The sequence below is a fragment of the Callithrix jacchus genome, chromosome 3 (genome assembly GCF_049354715.1).
Source record: "Callithrix jacchus isolate 240 chromosome 3, calJac240_pri, whole genome shotgun sequence".
Taxonomy (NCBI): domain Eukaryota; kingdom Metazoa; phylum Chordata; class Mammalia; order Primates; family Cebidae; genus Callithrix; species Callithrix jacchus.
Window position 1 is genome coordinate 129,689,429 of NC_133504.1, and position 16,602 is coordinate 129,706,030.

At 38.2% G+C, this 16,602-nt stretch overlaps 1 protein-coding gene across 9 annotated transcripts in view; it reads left to right on the top strand.

Moving 5' to 3' along the window:
* The first annotated feature begins 286 nt into the window (after positions 1–286).
* The window catches only part of UBA6 (ubiquitin like modifier activating enzyme 6), a 75,829-nt gene continuing 59,513 nt past the window's right edge, over positions 287–16,602 (top strand). For 2 of the 9 annotated variants that reach the window (XM_078367136.1, XM_078367139.1), the window contains exons 1-3: positions 287–436; positions 4,862–4,924; positions 15,053–15,120. Coding sequence is in view for 5 of the 9 variants with exons in the window: in XM_002745791.7 (XP_002745837.2) it covers positions 343–413; positions 4,862–4,924 (134 nt within the window). In the remaining 4 variants the exon portion in view is untranslated. The remainder of the gene's footprint in view (positions 437–4,861; positions 4,925–15,052; positions 15,121–16,602) is intronic. The other 7 variants (XM_035293628.3, XM_078367138.1, XM_008993249.5 and 4 more) reach the window with 4 other exon arrangements.

Consider the following 16,602-nt stretch of genomic DNA (forward strand, 5'->3'; position numbering starts at 1 on the left):
GGATTTGCAACGCAATCCCATCATTTCGCGAGTTACTAAAGCCTTGCTTGTTTGGCTGCAGAGCAAGGGTGACGACTAACTTCTGGACTTCGGTTCCATCTTCATCTGCCGGATGCCAGTCCCAACAGTAACGCCCACTTCGGCCACCTCCACCACAGCACATCATGCGGCCACACCCAAACCGGAAATCAGGACGCCCCAAGGGTTGACGGGAAAGTGCTGCCGGGATCCTTGCTTCCCCAGGCCCGCCCTCTCTGATGACGTCTCTGCCCGCCCCTTGACCCCCGCGGTCCCGCCCCCTTTCCTACCTCCTGGTAGCCGGCGGCGGAGTCTCAGGCGACTATGGAAAGATCCGAGACGGTGGCCGCCTCTCCTAGGGAAGAGGCGACCTGCTCTTCCTGGGGGACTGGCAGGTGAGAGGACGAGGCGGGCGAAGGTGAGGGTTCGCAGGTGGGACCCAAGCTCAGGGTTTCTGCTTCTTTCTCTCCGGCGGGCCGGGGGCGCCCGAGAGGCCGCGAGGCCGAGCAGAGCCGGCTTGGGGAGGTGAGGGGCGCGCGCGGAGTGGGTGTGGCGACGTGAGCTAGGGCCTCCGCTGTTCCCGGCTTTCCAGAGGAGAAAGTCCCCTTCCCGCACCTCACAGGTGCGCTTTCTCAGTTCTGGCTGGGATTCAGGATCCTTCTTCCTCCCATTCACCAGACTTGCGGGGCTCCTGCTGAGAGCGAGTTCTGGTCCCGGTCACTTGGCGTGAGCTTCCCCGACTGGTGCCAAGCACCTTTCCTCCTTTCCGTAAAAAGAAAGCTGGGAGCGCCTCTGTGTACCTCCACTGAGATCCTCTTTTGAAAACTATTACCAGAAGGAACTTAGTAAGAACGAATCAGTAGCAATCTGGACACCCCGAGGCCTCTGTTGACTACGGAAGAAAAAAAGAGGCCAGGAAAAAAATATACAAGTTACCCATTCTTATTTCCCACTTGGTTTTGAAATTCTTTGGGTCTTTCCCGCCCCTGTAAAATTAGGGGAAAATGTGCCAGGCCTTTACCAGATTCTTGGTTAGTAATTCCTCTGTAAGTCATCTCATAATTAATAAAGCAAGTAATGATATCCTGTCCACCACTGTCAGAATACACCATGCCAAGATAGAAATGATGGATGTATTATTTTCAGCTGATGTGAGACTTTGTAAACCTGTAGCTTTTTCGCCAGTTTCAGACTGCAGGGATGCTTTCAGTTTCATGGTATTGTCTGCCATTGCCAACACTGCCAGACTTGTGGTATATTATGTAATATAACCCGCGTCTTATTTGAAACGTTTTGATTGTCTTATAGATCATGTTATTTTTACATATTCTTGAAATATTCCAGTGAGGCACAACTTTCTGAAAAGTGCCAGTCATGCCATTAAGTGGCAGAGCTAATTACAATGTAGCTCTTCTCGTTTTTATTCAGATTTACTCACAGGCCTATTGCCCCCCTTCCCCAAGCAAGGAAAACAGCAAGTGAAAGTGTAGTAGGGTAAGATGATAGGAAAGTAGATAATAACAAATTTTGTTGGCCGGGCTCAGTTACTGACGCCTGCAATCCCAGCGCATTGGGAAGCTGAAGCGGCCGGATCGCTTGAGCTCAGGAGTTCTAGACTAGCCTGGGCAGCATGGCGAAACCTCATCTCCACAAAATATAAAAAAATTATCTGGATGTGTTGGTGCGTGCCTGTAGTCCCAGCTACTCGGAGGCTAAGATGGGCATATCGCTTGAGTCTGGAGAGGTCGAGGCTGCAGTGAGCCGAGATCGTTCCACTAGTCGGAGTGACAGATATCCTGTCTCAAAAAAAAAGAAACCAATTTTGTTTATTTTTATATTTTGTTACAATGCCCAAAATGTGTATGCGTGTATGTGTGTGTTTTTTATTAGATAGCTGATCTTTTAGAACACAGCTATCTTCTGATTTGCCTTGGTAATTGCAATCAATTTTTGTACTAGCTATTCGTTTAATTAGCTAAAAGCTGATATCATTTGATACGTGTCAGTGTTTGGTGAGTTAAATGATAACGTTTTAATTACCTTTGTTTACAAATTCTTGGCTTATTTATTAATGCTAGGACTAGAAAGTTGGATTCCAAATCTGAATTTCATTTAGAATCCTTTAATTGACAATAAGAGCTTCTCAGAACTAGGAATGGCCTGCACTTCTGCCAGTATATTGATCTCAGCTCTCACAGTGCTTCAGCTCCAAATGCCCCAGACTGGTTGGCCATACCTGGGAATTATCTCTGCTTCCCTGTGTTTCCTACTGATAACCTTTTGAAGGCCATGCTGTGAAATAATTGAGACCAGCACTGCTGTAAATGTTACTATAATAAGTATACTTTGTCAGGTTTGTTATATTTAGATTATTTTTTTCTTTTAAAATATATTCATTTAACAGTTTTTTGGGGTTTTTTTGCTTTTTTTTTTTTGTTTTCTGAGGCGGAGTCTTGTTCTTTTTGCCCAGACAGGTATGCAGTGGTGTGATCCTGGCTCACTGCAACTTCCACCTCCTAGGTTCAAGTAATTCTCCCGCCTCAGCCTCCAGAGTAGCTGGGATTACAGGCACCTGCCAGCACTTCTGGCTAATTTTTTGTGTTTTTAGTAGAGACAGGGTTTTACCATGTTGGCCAGGTTGGTCTCAAACTCCTGACCTTAGGTAGTCACCCGCTTCGGCCTCCCAAAGTGCTGGGATTACAGGCGTGAGCCACCGCACCTGGCCCATTTAACAGGTTTTTTTAAAGTGCTTTTTTTAATGTCTACTATCAGAGGCAGTAGGCAGCATGTGTGGTAGTCAAGAGCTAGACTGCCTGGATTCAGATCCTGGCAGTGCCATTTGCCTGCTCTGTGATTTTGGGCAAATTTTAAGTGAACCTCTCTCAGCCTCTTTTTTGCCATCTGTTCATTGGAGATAGCAATAGTGCCTGCCCACTGTTTGGACAAGGTTGTTATTGTAAGGGTTACCTGAATTAGTACATCTAAAGCACTTAAAACAGTGTGTAGCACAGGGTTATCTATCATTATTAAATGCCTGGTATTATTTATGTATTTGGAATAGAGTGGTGAGCTTTTAACAGACCGTACATTTTCTGGTACTGGTAAGAGTGGCAGACAGTTAATGGTAAGTGACTTGAGGAAACTATGACAGGTTAATGAGTTAGACAATAACCTAAGGATAAGAGTAGCCATTTTATTGATAGCGTGATCAGGAATGATGTACGTGATTGATATTTGTTACACTATTTTAATAAAGGCTTAGGTGATAAGTCAGCTATTCTGAGATTTTAAGAAAGAACATTCCAAGTAGAAGAAATAGTGTAAAAACTCTGAAATGAGAGCAATCTTGGCTTCTTGCAGAACAAGCAAGCAGGTCAGTGTGGCTTGACAATAATAAGCAGAAAGGGAGAGTGGTGGGAGTTGAAATTGGAGAGGTAATTGGGAGACAGGACATATTGCCCCTTTCAAGCGTGGTGAGGTGTCGAACCCCCCATCTCTGCTAAAAATACAAAAAAAAAAAAACTAGCTGGGCGTGGTAGCACATGCTTGTAATCCCACCTACTCAGGAGGCTGAGACAGGAGAATTGATTGAACTTGGGAGGCAGAGGTTGCAGTAAGCCAAGATCACACCATTGCAGTCCAGCTCGGGTGACAAAAAAAATAAATAAATAAAGTAAAGGAAATCCACTGAAGGGTACTCCAAAGTTGGGGGATAATTTCTGACTGCATTTTAAGATATTTAGACTGTTTTATGGAGAACAAAGGGGAAGGACAATAGTGGAAATAAGGAGACTAGTTAGGAGGGCTTTGAAATAGCTCAGGTGAAATGTGATGATGGTTGGCTTCAGATTGTACGGATTGAAGTAGGAAGAAGTGATCAGATTTGAGATCTCTTTTGAAGGCAGACCTAACAGGACTTAGATGGAGAAAGTAGGGGAATTATTCAAGCAAGAAGATCCCTAAATTTCAGGCCCAACTGAATAAATGATGGTACCGGAAAATGAGTTAAGAAAGATGGGAAGAATGGACGAAGCAGGGGTAATTGAATTCTCTTTGGAATTTGTTATGTTTGTGATACCAGTTAAGACATCAGAAGAGTTCATTGTTTTGGCAATTGTATACAATCTGGAGGTCAGAGGAAAGATCAGTCATATGTGGAGAAATAAGTTTAAATATAATCAATATACACTTATCCACAGGATTGAATGAGTTTATCCAGGGAGAGCTGAGATACACATCTATTAGAATGTATGTACCAAATGGCTAGGCACAGTGGCTCACACCTATAATCCCAGCACTTTGGGAGGCTGAGGCAGGTGGATCACTTGAGGTCAGGAGTTGGAGACCAGCCTGGACAACATGGTGAAACCCTGTGTCTACTAAAATTACAAAATTAGTTGGACTTTGTGTGCTCTTGTAGTCCCACCTACTCAGGAGGCTGAGGCAAAGAGTCGCTTAAACCCGGGAGCTTGGAGGTTGCAGTAAGCCGAGATGACGCCACTGCACTCCAGTCTGAGTGACAGAATGAGACTCCATCTCAAAAAAGAAAACAAAATGTGTGTGTGTGTGTGTGTGTGTGTGTGTGTGTGTACCATTGATAAAACAGACCTGACATCTGAGAATAAAAGATGATGAGCTCTGTAATCTTAAAATCCACACAGGATAGAACAAGTGATCAGAATTTAAATTCAGGCCATTTAAAAATATATAAGTAAAGTGGTAGATAATAAAATACATGTTTGATTTGTGAAAACTTTTAGTAACTGGTGAATCTGATCCCACAAATAATCAAATATTACATTATAAAATGTGAATATTTGATAACCATGTTTTTTTTTTCCAGCACAAATAAAAATTTGCCCATTATGTCAACAGCATCTGTGGAGATCGATGATGCATTATACAGGTAAGAATCTCATGGAAACTGAAACTTATTTTCCCCGTTAATTGTTCTCAAATAATCAAGTAGTCCATTTGAAGAAACCATTTGGCCTATGCAGAATTTTATATGTATATAAAGAGTTCCTCTCAAGTTAAAATTAGTGTTTCTGCGATTTTTTTCTTAAACTACATTTTTATAATTCTTAAATCTCAGTAGTTTTAGGTTTAGGTGATAGCATTAAGAAGGATTTTGCTGTCCTTTGCAAAATAAACCTCTCATGTTTGGGCCATTATACATATTTAAGTTCTTGATAGTACAGGAGTTCATGAAGAACAATATTTCAATTTAGTCATACAATGACATCTGGAGAATATGATGACTTCATTGTAATCTCTTTAAAATATTTCCTGTTCTGTAATTTATAGACAGTGGAGAAGTATTGTGTGATTTAAGAGTTGTGGTTTGAATGGAATTTGATAGGACCTTTTTTTTTGTGAAGTAGTCTTTTTTCACTCAGGCTGGAGTGCAGTGGTGTGATCTCGGCTCACTGCAATCTCCACTTGCTAGCTTTAAGCAGTTCCCTGCCTCAGCCTCCCCAGTAGCTGTGATTACAGGCGCCTCCCAGCACACCTGGCTAATTTTTGTGGTTTTAGTAGAGATGGGGTTTCACCATGTTGGCGAGGCTGGTCTTGAATTCCTGACCTTGTGATCTACCCACCTCAGCCTCCCAAAGTGCTGGGATTACAGGCTTGAACCACCGCACCCAGTCAGTGGGACTTTTTAAACTATGCTTTTTCAATTAATTGGAATACTTTTTTAGTAATTAAAGAAAGTATCATATGATTGAATAGTTGTGATTAGAATGGAATTTGATGAGACTTTTTAAACTATTTCATGACATTTGAGTACTTTTTAAAGTAAAGAAAAAGATTCAGAGTCAATAATGGGCACTTTATTAGGAGCACTTTATTAGGAGCTAATACATACCATCTGGCAAGTTGATGCCAACTCCTGTTTTGTACTATATGCTTGGGAAAAGAGATAAAAGGCTAACCATCTTGCTTATGTGAAAATTATTTTACAGATGGTTTCCTGATTATAAAATATGAGTTAGAAGTTACCTTAAGTTGTTGTAAGGGTTAACTGAAATAGTACATGTAATACACTTAAACCAGTGTGTAGCACAGGATTATCTATTATTATTAAATGCCTGGTACTATTTTAGGTATTTGGAATACAGTAGTGAATTTTTAAAAGACCGTATGTTTTTTGGTAGAAGCAGCAGACAAACAGTTAATGGTAAGTGATTTGAAGAAACTACGCCAGGTTAATGAGTTAGGCAGTGACCTAAAGATAACAGTACCCATTTTATTGATAGTGTGATCAGGAATAATGTGTGTGATATTTGTGACACTATTTTAATAGAGGCTTAAGTGATAAGAAGTCAACTATTGTGAAATTTTAAGAAATAACATTCTAAGCAGAAGAAATAGTATAAAAACTCTGAAATGAGAGCAAGCTTGCCTTGCAGAACAGAAAGCAGGTCAGTGTGGCTTGAAGATAGTAAGCAGAAAGGAAGAGAGAAACTTTTAAGTTGGGACTCTTAATCTATAATTATATTCTTAATGTCCTTTTGGTCTTGTTTTTCTTGGGATAACAAATGGCACTTCTTTGAGATAGTATTGACTAATTTTATTCATTACTTAGTTTAATCCTCATGAAACTTTTTTAATGTCCCTCCAACCCTGTAATGCTGATTAATAAGCATAATTTTCAGTAGCCCAGTGACTAAACCTTCCATTTACAATGCTATGTAAGTAGGCTGCAGTTTGTTTGACTGAGAGTTACAGAATATAGCAGTTTAGCTGTTATTATTAGAGATAAGCCATTTTCTTTTGCTTGACAGAAAATAACTTTTGGTGTAGTTGTTTGCACTTTGTATGCATGACTTATTGCAATTATTCAGTTGTTTACCAGTGTGCCTATTTAACTTCTAATATCTTAAAAATTTGTCATAGTGAGGGTAGGAATCAATAAATGATAAGGCCAGAAATTTATGTAGATACTAAAAGAATGAATTATTAGTGAATACTAAAAGAGTTACTGACTACATATATATAGGTTTCTTAGTAAAATACAAAGACATGTATATTACAAAGGCCAAAATGTGAGATTTTCACATAAAAACTAGCTGTTATTTTCTTGGATTTTAAAAATTAATTAACGTACATGGTCGAGGGTTTTCTATTATTATAGTGACTGAATCTGAAGATTTGGGAGTTTTGCATTTTTTCTTTTTTTTAAATCTGTTTCTGTTGCTTATGGAAACTAGTATTAGACCTAGGACTTTGGACAATGTTTATTTTAGAGACAAGGCGTGAAATGAAGATCCTTAACATCTCAGGGAGTTAGATTTCAGCAGTGAGCTTGATGAAGGTAGGGTAAGATAAAGATAATTCCAAAAGTTCTCTTTTCTCTTCATACTCTTTCACACAGCCACATTTCCGACCATTTTGTCTCATAGTACAAGTCCAAATACTGTAGCTTACAGAGTCATTTTGAACATAACCCAAACCTACCTTTAAAAAAGTTATTATTGTAATAAAAACAGATAACATGAACTCTACCCTACTAACAAGTTTTTAAGTGTGTAATGTAGTATAGCTGACACTTGAACAAGGAATGAGTTAGGAGTGTCAACTCTCCTACCCCCTCCCTTTTTGTAGTCGAAAATCCATGTATGGCCTTTGACTCTCAAAACTTAACTACTAATAGCCTACTTTTGATTGGAAACTTTACTGATAATGTAAATAATCAATTAACACATATTTTTTATATATTATATACACTGTATTTACTTGGTATTCTTAAAGGTAGCTAGAGAAAAGAAAATGTTAAGAAAATCATAGGAAGAGAAGATATATTTACTGTTCTTTAGGTGGAACTGGATCATAAACGTCTTCATCTTTGTTGTCCTCATGTTGAATAGGCTGAGGAGGAGGAAGGGGAGAAGTTGCTCTTGTTGTCTTAGGGATGGTAGAATCAAAAGAGATGGAGGCAAAATGTTTCTAGAAATGAGAAAGCAAAAAAGTCACACAGTAATTATATCTATAATATTCTATACAGTACTGATCCTCCTGTCATTTTCTTTAGTTTCTTTTTGTTGTAGTAGGGTCCATGTGATTAAAAAAATCAACGCAGTATTGAATCATTGGAACCCTTCTGTCAGATTGTCTGATGTCAGTAACAACGATAGCCTCTTCAATGGTATAATCTTCCAGACTTTAATAATGTTCTCTCTTTTGAGGTTCTCTTCCATAGCATTGACAGTCCTTTCCATAGAGTACCATGTGTAATGAGCCTTAAAGTTTCTTTATGATGCCCTGATCTAGAAGCTGAATTTGAGATGTTGTGTTTTGAAACAAGTAGACCACTTCAGCACCTTCATTGTTGAACTTAACGGAGTTCTGGGTGACAAGGTGTATTGTCCAAAAGCAAAGGAACTTTCAAAGTTCTTACTGGCAGAGTACTTTTCACCTCAGAGACAAAGCATCGGTGGAACCAACCAGGTAAAGGGTTCTTGTCCGTGCTTGCTTGTTATGTAGCCAGAGGACTGGCAGCTGGTGTTTATCTTTTCCCTCCAATGGTCAGGAGTTATCAACTTTACATGTAGGGCAGTCCTGATCATAAACTTGAATGCATTTGCACAAAACAGTAGAGTTAACTACATTTCTGCCTTAAATCCTGGTGCTTCTCTTCCTTACTACTAAATGTCCTTTGTGGCAGTTTTTTTCAGAATAGGGCACTTTCTTCTACATTAAAAACCTATTTAGGTAGATATCCTTTCTTTTCAGTGATTTTCTTTATGACATCTAGAAACTCATTGCTGCCTCTTGATTGGCAGAAGCTGCTTCTCCTGTTGTGTCTGACTTTTTTTTATGCCAAACCTCTTTCTAAAATTATCAAACTATCTTTTGCTGGCATTAAATTTTACAGCTTTACTACTCAGGTGATGGATGCACCAAAATCACGCAAATCACCAAGAACTTACTCATGTAACCGGACACCACCCACCCCAGTAACCTATGGAAAAAATTCTACAGCTTTATATCCTTTACCTTGTTTTTGCTTTAAGTGTTCTTACAATGACTTTGCTTTTTCTAAAATCATGTAAAAATCTATAGGTATGCCTTTCTTTCAGAAGTCATGCACCCTTATCAGTGCTGCATTTTCATTACATGATAAAAAGGTCTTTCAGAAAAAGTGCAGGGTTTTCACACTTGCTGTTGTGGTTACAATGATGGTTCTTTCTTTCTTTCTTTCTTTCTTTCTTTCTTTCTTTCTTTCTTTCTTTCTTTCGTTCTTTCTTTCTTTCTTTCTTCATTTTCTTTTTCTTTCTTTTTTTTTTGAGATGAAGTTTCACTCTTGTTGCACAGGGTAGAGAGCAATGACGTGATCTCACCACAACCTCTGCCTGTCAGGTTCAAGCGATTCTCCTGGCTCAGCCTCCTGAGTAGCTGGGATTGCAGGCATGTGCCACCACGCCTAGCTAATTTTGTTTTTTTTTTTTTTTTTTAAGTAGAGGTGTGGTTTCTCCACGTTGGTCAGGCTGGTCTCAAACTCCCAACCTCAGGTGATCCACCTGCCTCGGTCTCCCAAAGTGCAGGGATTACAAGCGTGAGCCACCATGCCAGGCGGCTTTTCATTTTTTCACAATGGTCCTTCCACTGGATTCATTTTATCTTGAAATGGCGGACAACCACAGCTACAGCTACAGACCTCTGTCTACAGTACGTATCAAGCAATTCAACTTTTTAAATGTCATGACGTTTTTCAGCTTCTTGGGAGTACTTGCAACGTTACTGGTCGCATTTTGTATGGGTCCCACAATGTTATTCAAAATTTACAGTATTGCACACTAAACATGATGAAAAAATATGCAAGAACCTCAAGAGATCACTTTTTCCTGTGATATTCAATTTACTGGAGAGAGGAACTGCCCAGGCAAAGATGAATAGAGTCACACACACTTTACCCAGATACATCACTTAGGCTCACCACAATAGCAATTAGAAGTAGCTCCACAGTTGTTACAATAGTGCAGTATGTACTACAGTGAACTTTATGCACTTATGACTGAATACTGCATCTTTACCTCTGTTTACATTCCTCTTAACTGCAAGTGGCAACATGTATGGTCTGTAAGTGTATGCATAAGTTTTGATAAATTTTAACTTTTTATAATTTATGTATATTTTATGGTAGTAAATGATAAAATAGACTAATATGTACACAGATTTCATGCATTCATGACATACTTTTCTTAATTTTTGGATATTTCTAGGCTACAGAGTCCAAGTTGTGACTTTTTTCAAGTTGTCACAAGTGTTCCAAAAAATTTTCAGTGTATTTATTGAAAAAATTCTGCATATAAATGGACTCGTGCATTTGAAACTCAGGTTGTTCAAGGGTCAACTGTATTGTTGATTCTATGTACATTGTTGTACAATAGATCTATGTAGCAAATATTTCATCAAGATCTTGTTTCTAATTCTTTTGGATAAATACTCAAAATGGAATTGATGGATTATATGGTAATTCTATTTTTTAAGTTTCAAGGAAACTTCACCCTGTTTTCCATAGTAACTGCACCATTCTACATTTCTACCAACAGTGCACAAAAGCTCCAATATCTCCACATTCTTGGCAATACTTGTTGTGTTTTGTTTTGTTTTATAGTGGTCATCCATCATGTGTGAGGTAATATCTCATTATGGTTTTGGTTTGTATTTTCTTAATGATTAATGTTGTTGAGCACCTTTTCATATACCTGTTGGCTATGTGCATGTTTTTGGAGAAACATCTATTCAAACTCTCCATTTCTAAAAATTGGGTTAGTTGGGGGTTTTTTGGTATTGAGTTATAGGCATTCCTTTGGATATTATTAACCCCTTATCACATACATGGTTTACAAATACTTTCTCTCATTCTGTAGGTTGCCTTTTCACTTTGTTGATTCTTTTCCTTTACTGGTTTCTAGTTTCATATAGACCCACTTGCCAATTTTTGCTTTTGTTGTGTGTGCCTTTGGTGTTATCCAGGAAATCTGTGCCAACACCAGTGTTATGAAGCCTTTTTCCTGTTTTCTTCTAGGAGTTTTATAGTTGCAGATCTTACATTTAAGTCTTTGATTCATTTTGATTTGATTATTTTGTATGAGATAAGCATCTAATTTATTCTTTTGCATTTGGTAATCTAGTATTTCCAGCACCATTTATTGAAAGCCCCCAACCTACCTTTTCTCTCTGAATACACTGGCCATACTAGATTACTTTTTTGCCAAAGATAAGAAAGTTCATTGCAGTTCATACTTTTTTACCTCAATTGTCTTTTCCTGTAGTGCTTTTTTGTGCCTCAAAAATACCTTCTTATGGTCCTTTAAGAACTTACTCCTGTGTCTGCTCTGTGATATCTTCCCTGAGTTACTTTTCATCCTTTCTGCTGAGCCCTAAAGCACCTTATTTTTATTGCTATTAACTAAGCACATTATCCCATAGTATTTGTTCACATGCAAATAATGGCAAAATTTTGTTGCCATTAAAAAAATAATAATAAATAAATAAATAAATATTGAATGACTAGGCAAGACAGCGTGTTCAGATGGGCTTGTAGTTCGGAACCTAAGACTAGGTGTTGCTTAGGTAGTTGACAGTTCAGTGGCTGCATGGGAATCAAAACTAAGGATATGACAAAAAAGTCTGAAAAAGGTGCATATGTTACTAAGGATAGAAGGTAGTGATGATATTAAGAAGGCATTTACACATTCCACCTTTAGGCAAAAACCAGTATTACTGGCAAAGTACAACATTCCCTGACTTCTGAATTCTGAAATGAAGCTGCTACATTAAGATCATCCTTTATATCTGGAAAATTCTGACAGCTGAAAAAGTTAGATAGAAAAACAAACATTTCTGTTTTCTCAGGAATTGGGGCATTTTGAGCAAATAAGTATATGTAAGGTCGATCATCCTTTAAATGTTGTTTATTTCCTCCTAGATACTTATATACTATACAGATGCTCCTTGATTTAAAATGGAGTTACATCCTGTTAAACCCATAAGTTGAAAATCTTAAGTTGAAAATGCATATAGTATGCCTAACCTGAACATTATATCTTAGCATAGCCTACCTTAGATATTCTTGGAATGCTTACAAGTTAGGAAAAAGCACAAGCCTATTTTATAATGAAGTGTTGAATATCTCATACAATTTATTGAATACTGTACTGAAAGTAAAAATCAGAATGGTTATATGGTTACTCAAAGTGTCATTTCTATGGAATGTGTATTACTTTTGCACCATCGTAGAGTTGAAAAATCATAAAATTAGACCATCCTAAGTCAGGGACTATGTATAGTTGAAATCTAGTTAATATCCACTATTGTTTATGTTTTCCTAGATGCTATTATTGAAATTTAGTTAGTATCCACTAGGTACACAGGTCTTTTCCAGACATAAATAACTGTGTCTCAGGTTGTAATTTTATTTCTAAACAATTAGATTTTCCTACAAAACTAAACCTTCTAAAAATCTACAAATCTTAAATATCAACTAATATGTTTTTAATATTTGTGCATATATATTTTAGTAGGAAATAGCTTTTAGAGCAATTTTAGTACCTAGTTGAACAAAGCATCCTTCTGAAGAAAAATTTTATTTTCTTTCCTTATTACTACCCAATCTTAAGCCACCTCGTAATTTACCGATCAACAGAATATAAACTTTTTCTCAGAATCTCCGAAGGGTTTTATTTTGGATTGCCTGTGATGGTATTCTGAGTTATCTCTCTCTCTCTCAAAGGGGTTTTATTTTGGATTGCCTCTGATGGTATTCTGCATTCTCTCTTATTTTTTTTTTTTTTTGAGATGGAGTCTCGCTTTTGTTACCCAGGCTGGGGTGCAATGGCGCGTTCTCGGCTCACCGCAACCTGTGCCTCCTGGGTACAGGCAATTCTCCTGCCTCAGCCTCCTGAGTAGCTGGGATTACAGGCACACGCCACCGTGCCCAGCTAATTTTTTGTATTTTTAGTAGAGACAGGGTTTCACCAAATTGACCAGGATGGTCTCGATCTCTTGACCTCGTGATCCACCTGCCTTGGCCTCCCAAAGTACTGGGATTACAGGCTTGAGCTACCGCGCCCGGCCTCTCTCTTATTTTTGACTGCCTCTGATGGTATTCTGAGTTCTCTCTTTCTCTATTTTTGGTCTTTATTGTTAGGTGAATTAGACTTGAGCCTATTCTCTGGCCATTTCTTTTTCTCTGAAGATGGGCATGAGCCTGCTGATCACAAGATGTATCTGAAGAAATGAATGAGTCCCAATTTAGGACTCCAGGCCTGGTTTTCTAGCTGCTTTTATGAAAGAACCCTTCACTGAGTGTGATTAAGCCTGATTCAAATGATAATAAAATGGCATTTTTATCTATTCTGTTGTTCCTTGCGTATAATTTCCTGTGTAGAGATCACTGTATGAAGGAAGGGTTAATGTCAAAGCAGAATCGGCATTCCTAGATCTTTAGATGTAATAATATTGTAATAGCATCTAAACCTTTTATTCTAATGCAATCCTGGAGGAAACTCTTTCCTCTTACTTCCAGAATACTAGTCTTTTTGAATTTGCTTTTACTATTATGACTCTTCTTTCTCAGATTTTTTTCTTAAATTCTCCTTTATTTCCTGCATCATAAATGCCGGGTTCCAACCTTAGGATTCTTCTTTTTCTTTTTTAACTGTTAAATTCAGGGGTACAAATATAGGCTTGTTACATATGTAAACTTGTGTCATGGGGTTTGTTGTACTTATCATTTAAAGAATGACATCATGCCCTTTGCAGGGACATGGATAGAGCTGGAGGCCATTGTCCTTAGCAAACTAATGCAGGAACAGAAAACCAGATACCACGTGTTCTCAATTATAAGTGGGAGCTAAATGAGGATTTTTCTTAGTTCATATTCTAGTTTACATCATTTATTCCCATGATTTTAGCTATCTCTTTGTGTTAGTGATATTTGAGTCTCTCTTCAGATTTCTCCTTCCAAGTTCAAGACCTTCATTTTTAAATGCATACAGCTACGTACTTTACATGTAAAACAGGTAGATGTTCAGCAAATTATCTACTTGTTAGAGAAACATTGGTACAGTGGAATTAACATGGCCTTTGGAGACAGATGTTAAGAGTTCATATCCAAATCCTGACCTTTCTGTGACCTGGAGCTAGTTATTTAATCTTTCTTTTACACAAGTTTCTCATATGTAAATAGGAATAATATTTTATATCTTATGAAAAACATTGGCCAGGTACAGTGGCTCATGCCTCTAATCCCAGCACTTTGGGATGCCACGGTGGGTGGATCATGAGGTCAGGAGTTTGAGACCAATCTGACCAACATGGTGAAACCCTGTCTCTACTAAAAACACAAAAATTAACCAGGCATGGTGGCAGGCACCTGTAATCCCAACTACTTAGAAGGCTGAGACAGGAGAATCGCTTGAACCCGGGAGGCAGAGGTTGCAGTAAGCAGAGACTGTGCCACTGCACTCCAGCCTGGGCAACAAAGCAAGACTGTCTCAGAAAAAAAATAAATAAATAAAGATAAAAATGAAGAATATCATAGTCTTAAAGATTTGATGTAAAAACTGTAGGGCATTTCTGATTTTTTTTTTAGAGACAGGATCTTGCTCTATTGCCCAAGCTTGGGTACAGTGGCATGATCATAGCTCACTGTAACCTTAAACTATTAGGCTCAAGCAATCCTCCCACCTCAGCCTCCTGAGTAGGTAGGACCACAGGTTTGTGCCATCACACCTGGCTCATTTTCACATTTTTATGTAGAGATGCAGTCTCAACATATTGCCCAGGCTGGTCTCAAATTCCTGGTCTCAAGTCATCCTCCCACCTCAGCCTCTCAAATTTCTGGGATTATAGGAGTGAGCCATCACACCCAAACATTTTATTTGTGCCCCTTTGCAATTTTTTCTTCTCACTCCAACTTTCATTTCTCCAGGCAACCACTCATCTTTTGTCTGTCTCTCCCAGTAGCATATCCCAGGCATTCTAGTAGTTATGTATTTTATTTAATATGTAATCCTCATAGGAGCCATATGAAGTTGTGGTTATGATCTCTGCACAGTGAACTCCAAGCAAGTGCCTGGCTCAAAATTGGTATGTTAATAAATGTATGCATGCATGGTGAAGATAATGAAGTGTGTCCAGAAGAAATTGATTAGTGTTGAGGGAGACTCAAAATGATGTGATGCTTGGAATTGTTTAAGGAACTGGAGATGTTAGCTTAGAGAAAGAAAACTCTAGAACCTGAATACCATATTCAAATGTTTGGAAGGGTATTACATCAAAGAAGAATTTAGACAAGTTCTCTATGGCCCCAAGGGGATAAAACTAAGGCTAGTAAGTGAAAACTATAGGACGATATTGTTCTTTCATAAAAGGGTGAAATTTTAATAGGAATTTCTGCTTTATATTCTGCTAATAACATTCACTGTTATATAGTCACGTAGTAGAGTCAGCTGTAATATAACAATACTGGACTTGCAGTTATACTCTCAGCTCTTTAAATCCTGTCTTTACTACCTATTAACCTTATGAACTTCATAGCATTTAAGTGTCATTTAACTACAAAGTATCTGACATATTACTTGGCAGAAAGAAGGCACTTAATTAGTACCTTTCCCTTTGGTGACTAAACAGAAATTTATTTGGCTCAGAGTTCTGGAGGCTAGGAAGCACAAGATCAAGGGGTCATATTTGATGAGGGCCTTGTTACTGCATCATCCCATGGTGGAAGGCAGAAGGACAAGAGTAAGAGAGGGCAATAGGGGGCTGAAATAGGGAGCTGAACCTACTTAGATGTAACCCACTTCTACAATAATGGTATTACTTCATGAGGGTAGAGGCCTCATGACCTAAACACCTCCCATTAGGCCCTAGCTAAGAAGGACTAAGGTTTCAATGCACAAACTTTGGGGAACAGATTCAAAGCATAGCATTTGCTCCTGGACCCCCAAATTTTTATCCTTCTCATAATGCAAAATATAGTAACAAAAGTCTGAACTGGTTCTAACATCAACTCCAAAATGTCCAGTCTCGTCTAAATCGGGTATGATTCATCCTGAAGCAAAAGATGAGACTAGGAACTAAGCAGGGACTAGTTTATGAATGCCTTGTGACTAAAGGAAATAGAAAACCATTGGGGTTTTTTAAGCAAGAAAATGGTTTGACTAGATTTGTTTCAGAAAGATTATTTATCTTTCTCAGTAGGAAGTTAATAGGTAATATATAGAACTGGAAAAAATCAAGAAATAAAAGTTTACACATGTTTTTAGAAATATGGGAGTGAATATTAAAAACTGAAAAATTGAGACTAGTTATCTTTGGGGAGTGGGAATCAGGGTAGGAAAGAATTAGGTCAAGGAACTGATGGTGTTGTTTTTTGCTTTCTCTCCCATAAACCTTGAGGAATGATTTGACTTTCCTAATCTGTATGCATTGCGGCATAATGGTTAAGAGTATGGATACTAAGGCTAGACTGCCTGGGTTGAATCTTACCTCCACTATTTATAAACTACTTAATTTCTAGGTGCTTATGTATTCCTATCTGTAAAAATGAGAATAATAATGGAAATTATC